Source organism: Triticum urartu, chromosome 7 (assembly GCF_003073215.2).
Source record: "Triticum urartu cultivar G1812 chromosome 7, Tu2.1, whole genome shotgun sequence".
NCBI lineage: Eukaryota > Viridiplantae > Streptophyta > Magnoliopsida > Poales > Poaceae > Triticum > Triticum urartu.
The window spans coordinates 229,641,128-229,649,705 of record NC_053028.1 but is presented as its reverse complement, the minus strand read 5'-3'; the positions used below and the strand labels follow the sequence as shown (position 1 = coordinate 229,649,705).

The following is an 8,578-nucleotide window of genomic DNA, read 5'->3' as shown; positions in this document are numbered from 1 at the left end:
TAATATGGCGGCAGATTTGTTGGCTAGGAATTCGGAGGTCTCTTAAACTATTGTGTGCAAATCAGAGCCTTCGGATTTTCTGCTTGATGTATTGACAAACGATGTATCACTATTTTTACTTGAAATATAAATCGCCACGATGGCATTTCCCTTAAAAAATCTTACCAGAAGAACTGTAAGTGTGCGCCTATGATTTCATTTTTTTTCTTTCGGAACTTTAAAGAGAATGTCAGAATTGTTTAGTCTTCTGATGTGGTTCAGTTGGTTGTGTTTCCAGTCAATCGGCGCGCACTGTTGATGCCAGCCGCCCAGCCATCCATCCTACGAAACGTGTGCGAAGATGTAAGATGGATTGGTCTGTTGGCGCCCACGGCCGCGGACACCAAGCGAAACGCGCACTCAACACCACGCTCACGGTCTCGTCCATCAAGCAGAGCAGGTCACGTCCCCGCTCGCGATCAGCCGGCCGGCAGCTGTGGCGCAACGTTTCCCTCGAGGCTTTCCGGCTCTCCCGGATGATGTACGTACACGTCTTCATCAATCGTCCGTCCGCCCTGCCGCTGCGGGCGAGGGCCGGTCACCCGTGCCCCTGATCGCCACGCCCAGTGACCCACCCAGGCTATCTTATCGTGTCCGGAGGCGGAGAGGGGTCGATCGGCTACGTCCGTCTGCCCTGTAGCTAGCAGCGGCGAGGACCGTACGTGTCTTCCTTCTCCCTGGGCCACCTGATCGATCGTGCAATCATTCAGGCCCATCGTATCACATGCAGTCATCCGAAGAATCGATCACATGTAACTGAGCTGGAGCATCTCTACGCACTGCCGACGTCAAGGGGGGTCATGGTGGTGGTAGGGGTCATGTCATGGCGTAGAAAAGGCTCTAACGGGTGGAGTGGCTGACGCTACAGTTGACGTGCAAGCAGCCTAGGGCGAGCCACTAAGATTTGCGCTTTCACGCTACACCATAGAAAATAGTAGTTGACCATGCAAATTGGAGTGTATTTTTTAGGATTACATATTTATTGAGTGATAATCCAGGTAAAACATTGTATAGAACCAGCTGCAGGAGACTCCGTTTCAAATTGCAGATATTTTCTATTCGATCGTTTTACTCCCTCCATTTTTATTTACTTCGCATATTAGAGTTGACTGAAGTCAAACTTCCTAAAGTTTGACCAAGTTTATAGAAGAAAATATAAATATTTACCATAACAAATTTATACTATGTGGAAGTACATTTGATAATGAATCTAATGGTGTTGATTTCTTATTGTATATGTTAATATTTTTGTCTACAAATTTTGTTAAAGTTTATAAAGTTTGACTTTGACCAAAGCTAATATGCGGAGTAATTAAAAACGGAGGGAGTATTATGTAGTAAACTGTCCATCGAGCGGAACTTATATCTGGTGCTCATCCTCTCAGTCGGCGGGCCGCGGACGTGAACGTGTGCTCCACCCGCCGTGACGGGGTGCTTCCGTCGCGTGTGGCCGAACGTTGGCTTCCTTCCGTTGCACATTACCGGCTCCCGGAACGGGACAGAGAAGCTGGCCGCTTTTGCTCCGAAAAGCAACACGCCACAAGCCCCTAACCCCTACCCGTGACGCGCTGCTCGCGATCGATCGGCCGCCAGTGTGCGGCTCATGGACACACGCAACAGCGTGGTCCATCCTGTTAGGCGCGCGCGATCGGGCACCGTCCGCCGCCGCCTGCCGATCGACACGGGCACAGCGAACGGTGAGCGTGGGCGAGAGAGGCAAGCAACTGGCTGGAAAGAGGGGCGCTCACATGCTCCTGCTGTGCCAGTAGCAGGCTAGCAGCCAGGTCGCCACTAGATGCCGTACGTAAGTAAAGCGGCCGATCAAGGCTGGCGGAGCGAATCCATGAGGACGCGGGAGGGCGGGTACGGCGCCCCTGCGTGCCGTCGCTGTAGGCGAGGGATGGGTTGGCACCGATCGATCGTGGCTGCATGTGTGTGTGGCTGGGAAGCAAGCGTCCAATCCGACAGCCATGTGGGATGGGCAAAGGGGGAGGGACGGGACGAAAGCCATCGGCCGTGGAGCGCACACATGCGCCCCCGGGCAGGAAAGGCATCGTTTCCTACCGCGCGAGCTGTGCAGATCACGCGTGTTTCTGGCCTTCTGGTTCCGGCTTCTGCCCGGGGCGTGCCAACTTCGGCAGAATCTGGCCGGCGTGTCCGCCCGGCGATCCACACACGGCGCGATCCGGAAAAGCTCCGGCATCTCATTCGCATCACGAGCCCCCCGCGCCCGCAAGGATAACACAGCACAACTAGACTTTTTACACCAAACACGGAAGCGAATCAGCATAACGGGCATTGCATACTGTATTTAAAAGGACAAGGAAATGCATGCACAGAAAAAAAAAAAGATACCCAGGCTTTCTATCAAAACAGTACGGGAACTCCACTCCAAAGTTGTGATGGTAATCGAATAAACCAATAGATCCGGATACACATGTAAATCTGCCTCATTCCTATTTAGCTACTGACACTATCGACCATTTATACCCCTGCTACCGTCTAAACACAGGACAAAACAGTAAGCACTGTATTTGATACACAAAAAAGATTTAGTAAGAACAAAGACCAAGATAAATAAATACCATCTTATGATACATGAAACAGCAGATTCACACTTACACCAGCAAAAAGAAATCAAGGTTACTTACTGATTAAGCACAGAACTATTGTTGCCTCTGTCTTATTGCTCTTGACATTGACAAGCTCTGGTACCTTCCTCCCTCGTCACAAAACTACTATGTGCCAACCCTGCCCAAGTTTTATCTTTTGGCAGGGTTCTCCAATCCCCCTTTTCTTGACTCTCTGCCCTTAGAAGCTGGCTGCTGATTATCCCCACATATCAACACTTTCTTCCGGCAAGGTTTTATCCATGCAAATATTACATTTCATCATCCATGTCCATGGGCAGAGCTCCATGGAAACTGGAAAGGTTAAAAGCAATCTGGTTCCACACCCTCTGGTTCTTGTAAGGTATTTCCTTAATAACATCACGCGGCTAAGTAATAAGGCATCCTCCAATGTCTATGTGGGACCGAAATCCAACCTCTCCCACTTGAAGGACCTACCAGAATTAAACCGCAGCAAAGCTCGCATGAATACACAGACACAGACACACACTGCTGCTATGGCAAGCATTGAATGGATGTAGGGGCGAGCAAGCAATCCTCGAGAACGCATAGGGCGTCTTAGCAAGCCAGACTCCAAAATGGCGCACTGGTTGCAGGATCTTATTTCCAATGCTTGGATCCCAGATGCATTATTCGCACCAACATTCCCTGGTTGATCGATATGAATTTCACCTTTGTTGAGCACAATGGTAACCTGGCTATTCTTCCTGTCCATAAGCTTTCGCGTGACAAGTTCATTGTATGAGCCGTTGTTCCTGAACGTCGCATACACTTCAGGAGATAGCCCTTCATCGTCTAGCACGGAGTGCCAGCAGCTCAAACCAATCTGCAGTAATAACAAAAAACAGAAGAGTTACTAAGAAATGACTATGATAAAGAGAGGTTAAATTATACAGGGCTTACCTGTTGAGGATCATCTGTCAACGCATCAACTATATCCTCTGCATCATCAATGGATGCAGCTAGATGTAATGGAGTCAAACCACCAGGGCCGGGATAATTTGGAAGGAAAGGGTACAGTTTGGAATTGTCAGGGCAAATTACAACAAACTGCACAAGCAAATGCACCATGTGGCTACTCTTCCTTTTCACTGCCCTGTTCAGAAGATGAATCTCGGAGAGCATCTCCAGAGTCTCATGTGATAACTCGTCACTAACCATACTTCTCTTGGTAAGAATTTCGAGTAGTGTTTTAGTGAGGGAGCACCAGTCCCGCTCATTAGAAAACAACAGAAGGTGTCTGAACCGTGCAGTAGAGAACTGAATCAACTCTGAATGAGAAACATCTGATTTGGTGGAAGGTGTGCATGCAGCGGCCTTCTGAAAGAGCCAGCCAAGTTCATTAAGAAAATGCAGAACTTGATCCCTTGGCTTTAGCCGCCTAGCATCATGGACCTGATCATCTGGAGAGACATCAGGAAACCGCGAATCTTCAAGTTCATCTTCAAGGTTTCTTAACTCCTGACAGATGCTTTTATTCGCAAAAATAACAGGGAAGCTGTTTCCTCTGAACCTGTTCTCAACCTGCACGTACGAACATTCAAAGTTGTAATCACCTTCCTAGTGCTAACTAGAGTAAATCTTTACATATCTAGAGCAACCGAGGTACAAAGTACAAACCTCAATAAAGCAACGCCCAAGAGTAAGACTTGGTTCTCCCGGTAAGTCAAAGGTCTCAACTCCTGAATCATCATATATAGTACCCGGATACGCTGAACACAGTACCTCTTTCGATATGTACTTCCCCGCGCTGGTGCAGTGGATCCTGCATAGATTCGGAGTCAATGGTCAAGCAGGAAACAATTACAATACCCGCAAAAAAAACTATTTTACAACAGGGAACTTACTGGGTGCCCGGGATCGTTAGATTACGGCCCTTAAGAACGAGGGAGGTCTTTCTCCCACCAACAACAGCAATTGGTGTCACAAGGGTCAACTCAGGGGTATTCCATGTTCTCCATGATTTTGAGAGGCGGGTCATTCCTGGAATACAAATTTGATATCAACCAAAACAAATTCATAGTCAAAACCCATTGAAGAGTGAGCAGGAATAGAGAAGAAAATTAACACACAAATAGTAGTTATGTATACCATCTTTGTACGACACCAACTGGTTGTCGCTTCGAACTAAAAACCTCCCTTTTCTCCAGAAATCCAAATCAGAAGCCTGAACTAACGAGTTTACTCGCTGGAGGAAATTTTCTTCGAGCTGCATTAAAAATCATACGATGTGAGATAAATGTGCAACAATTCTATTGCATGCATTCATTTTTGCTAGTGTAGCAGCAGACTTACTTCATCCCATGCAATAGTTGGCATTGACAGATACATGGATAGTACAAGGCAACCAGGGCGAATGTAACCCTCCATTTCAGTGGGGCTGTGTTTCAGCCAATTTACAACCTAAGCAAGGAAGGAGAAACATTTCAATTATATGGTGAGTGAAATGCACTGGAAGAGTGCCTTCCAGTTACCATGTTGGCACAGTTTCGTGGTCATACCTCGTCACGAAGGTTCCCAGGGATTGAGCCAGGTTCCTTGCCAAAGAGCTTGAATATAATCTTTCCAGTACGATCCTACAAAATGGAAAATTGTGCGCAAATTAGGTTGAAAGCGCATCTAAAATAATAAACGGCACCTTGGCTTGTGACATAATCAACTGAAAGGGCAAGCTTCGATATAAATTACCTGTCCATCTGAATTTGATGTTGATGGAGAATGGTCGGAACCAGATGTTGAAGCATAACATGACTGATATGTGGGGTTTGGTGGTGAGCCATTTTCCGTCGGCCGTTCTGAATCCTTAAAAAGCTCAAGCGGTGGCGCGCACCATGCCCGAGTGGTACTGTTCTCAACTGTTGCACCATCTTCTCCATAGTCAGCAATACGAGGATGTCTGATGCCTTCATTTACTGAACGAGTGGGGAAAAATGTGTGTGTTACAGGTGGAGAGGATGAAGGAGACCTCTCGTCCATAGGATTACTGCTCTCGGAAGACAAGTACTTATTTGCAGTGTCCATTTTCACAGGAATGTCCTCATTGTTACCAAACAATTGCAGCGACAAGTACGGATGGGTATCTCGGTCTGGCTGCTTATATACTTCAGGTGGACTTCCATGGGTGCTGCTACTCCTTAACATACCAGCTGCGGGAAAAGGTCGAATGGATTTCTCATGGGAATTTACAACACATGTTGGCTCTGTTGAATGACTCTTGCTCTTGTTATTACCACTGCTATCACTGCTCCCCTGGGACTGAGATGTATTGGTCTCGGGGGTTGATGTCCCAAGAGCACCAGATAGAACTGTTAGCAAATCCATGGTTGATGGCACAGTCTGCTTGTCGACCACCTTTGTTGCATTTTGGACAGAAGAATCTTGTTGTTGCCCCTGCGAGGCATTCAAATCAATGGCTTCTGATGGAGGAGACTTTGCCAGGGAGTTTGCATTATTGATTGAGTTTATTTTGCTTATGATTTGGACCAGATTATCTTTATCCGGTATCGGAGGGATGCTGGGTAGTTTACCAACATTACCACCTGTCAATGCAGAGACGGGAAAAATAGTAATCAGGTTTAAATCAACAAGTGAAAGAGCACATCAAGTTCAGTAGGGGATCAAGTACCTTGCAAGCGTGCAATAACAGTGATCAGATTGACAATATCTTGTGTCCTATTTGCTGCATTTTCTTGGTTTTCAGGAAGCAACAATTGTGAAGCAACATCTGTTGGCTGGGTTTTCCTCCGCCGTCGGTTGTGTCCGGCAAGCCTTCGCCTGCAACTCCTCTTACCCTCATCGAACTCCGAGAGCGGATGAAATCTAAATGATTGACCAGAAGAACCAACTTTTAGTAACTAAAATGCTCTCGGCCTACATAGAGACCAGAAACATTGGATAGAGAAACCATTTCTCTGGCCCAATACACACACCATAGCAACCGTGTGGCATCATAGACATAAATCCCTAAAAGTGGCATCATAGCAAAGAATCATGCCACAAAAATTTTAGGGGGAAGTTTGCAGGCACGATCATTACCTACTACACTGCTGGCAGAAGCGCTGCATCTGGTTGCCAACTACCGCCTTGGTTGTCTTGCTGTGGATCTCACACACCTTGTGCCTCCGGTGGTAATCCTTGGCGCTGGTCAGATCCGCGCGGCAATCATCCACCTGGCACATGGGATAGCTGCCGCCTCCGCTAGCGCTCCCTCCGCCACCGCCACCGCCGCCTCCTCCAGAAGCAGTTCCGGGCGATCCAGACCGAACCCTCTTGCTAGGCCTAGCAGCCTGCTCCTGTGACGCCCGTGCAGGCGGAGAAGGCGAAGAAGACAAGGTAGTCGTCGGGCTCACATCCATCGCCATCGATGCCTCCTCCCGCAGGGTCAGCTGAAGGCTCAGGTCACCGGCACCTCCGCCCCCCTGCCGCCGCACCTCGGCAGCCGTCGCCGGCGGCGGCGGCGCCTGCTGCTGCTGCTGGTGATGGTGGTGGTTCAGCCCGCCGCCGAGGCGGAGCGCGTCGGAGGACGGCCTGGCGGTGAAGGCGCGGCTGTCCCAGTCCCACATGCTGGGGTTCCAGTTCCCTCCGGCCGCGGCGGCGGCCCCCATGGCGGCGTTCTCCGGCGGCTCTACGGCGGGCCACGGGCTCCCGCGCTTCCTGGCCGCCGCCGCCGCATGGGGAGGCAGCGGCTGGATCTGGTGCAGGTAGAGCGGGGAGGCCACCTGCGGCCCCACCTCCCTCTGCATCACCCGCGGTCCTCCGCTTCCCGCACCCGGTTGGTTCTCCTTCGGATCTGCGCAAGCCCGGCGCCACAGCACGGATCAAAACCGACGATCGCCGACGAGCGGGGGCGGGAGATTCGATTGGAGCAGTCAGCTAGTCAGTTACCTTTGCGCGCACGGAAGCTGGGCGAAGTCCCGGAAGAAAACCCGCCTCACCTCATCTCGCCCCCGCGGAGAAAACAGGGGCGGGGCGAGGCAAGCGGCACGGAGAAATGGTGAGAGGCGTGAGGGGTGAGGGAGGGGGGAAGGGAGACGAAGACCGAGTGGGGGGAACGAATCGAGCCGAGACGAAGAGCGGGTGGGAGGGAAGGGGAGGGCGAGCGCAGCAGCGCACGGGGTTCGGGCTGGGATTAGCTGCTCAACTCAACTAGCGTGTAGCGTCATGCCGCGGCAAGGCAGGGGAGGGGGTTCGCGTGGCGTGGCGTGGCGTGGCGTGGCACGCGGCGCGTAATTGGGGAGGCGGGGCAGGGGCGAGAGGGAAGGAACGCGCGCGGGGGTGGGTGGTGGCGCCCCGCCGTCCCACGCCACGCCGCGGGCCGTACGGGCGGGCGGGTGGGCCTGGCTGGCTGGCTGGGGGCATCGCGCGAGTTGGCGATAGGCACGGGTGCAGTAGCGGTACTGGTACTGGCGCTGGTGCGGGTACGACTGATGCTGCCGGCCCTGGCTCTCCCCCTCTCCCCTCTCGGGCCTGTCAACCGCACCACCACTCGTACTCGTACCGCGGCGTCTCTGCCCGTGCAAGCTCGCACAGGCCAACTCCACCACGCGACCCTATTCTGTCCGGCCCCGTCCGTTTAAAATAAAAAAGACAAAAAACGGCCCAGCGCGCGGGAGCAAACGGACTTTTGTCCGTTTTGTGTCCGCTTTCGACCCATCCGCGGCCCAAGTTTACGCCGCTTTTGGGGTGAAACGGACACCACGCGGACGCGCGGGTCATTTGCGCGTGTCCTCCCCTGGCCCGCCCGTCGGTGGTACAAGACGGGCCTTTTTCTATCCGCCCCCCTCCCTCCCTCCGGCCGCCCCCCCTCCACTCTTTCCCTCGCTGCCGCCGCTGCCATTGCAGCCGTGCAGTTCGGACGCGAGCTCGCCCAACCCCTTCCCCTCGGTGCCGCCGAGCTACCCAACCACGGC

General features: G+C 51.7%; 1 protein-coding gene across 1 annotated transcript; it reads right to left on the bottom strand.

The window, feature by feature from the left end:
- Positions 1 to 2,590: 2,590 nt before the first annotated feature.
- Positions 2,591 to 7,821, bottom strand: LOC125519854 (squamosa promoter-binding-like protein 15). The gene is made up of 11 exons (XM_048684630.1): positions 7,554 to 7,821; positions 6,705 to 7,458; positions 6,295 to 6,488; positions 5,358 to 6,208; positions 5,171 to 5,245; positions 4,965 to 5,072; positions 4,761 to 4,878; positions 4,517 to 4,652; positions 4,290 to 4,434; positions 3,573 to 4,193; positions 2,591 to 3,495 (listed from the first exon to the last, which is right to left on the bottom strand). The coding sequence occupies exons 2-11, from the start codon at positions 7,409 to 7,411 to the stop codon at positions 3,064 to 3,066; spliced, it is 3,387 nt and encodes a 1,128-aa protein (XP_048540587.1). The 5' UTR covers positions 7,412 to 7,458; positions 7,554 to 7,821; the 3' UTR covers positions 2,591 to 3,063.
- Between the last annotated feature and the right edge of the window lie 757 nt (positions 7,822 to 8,578).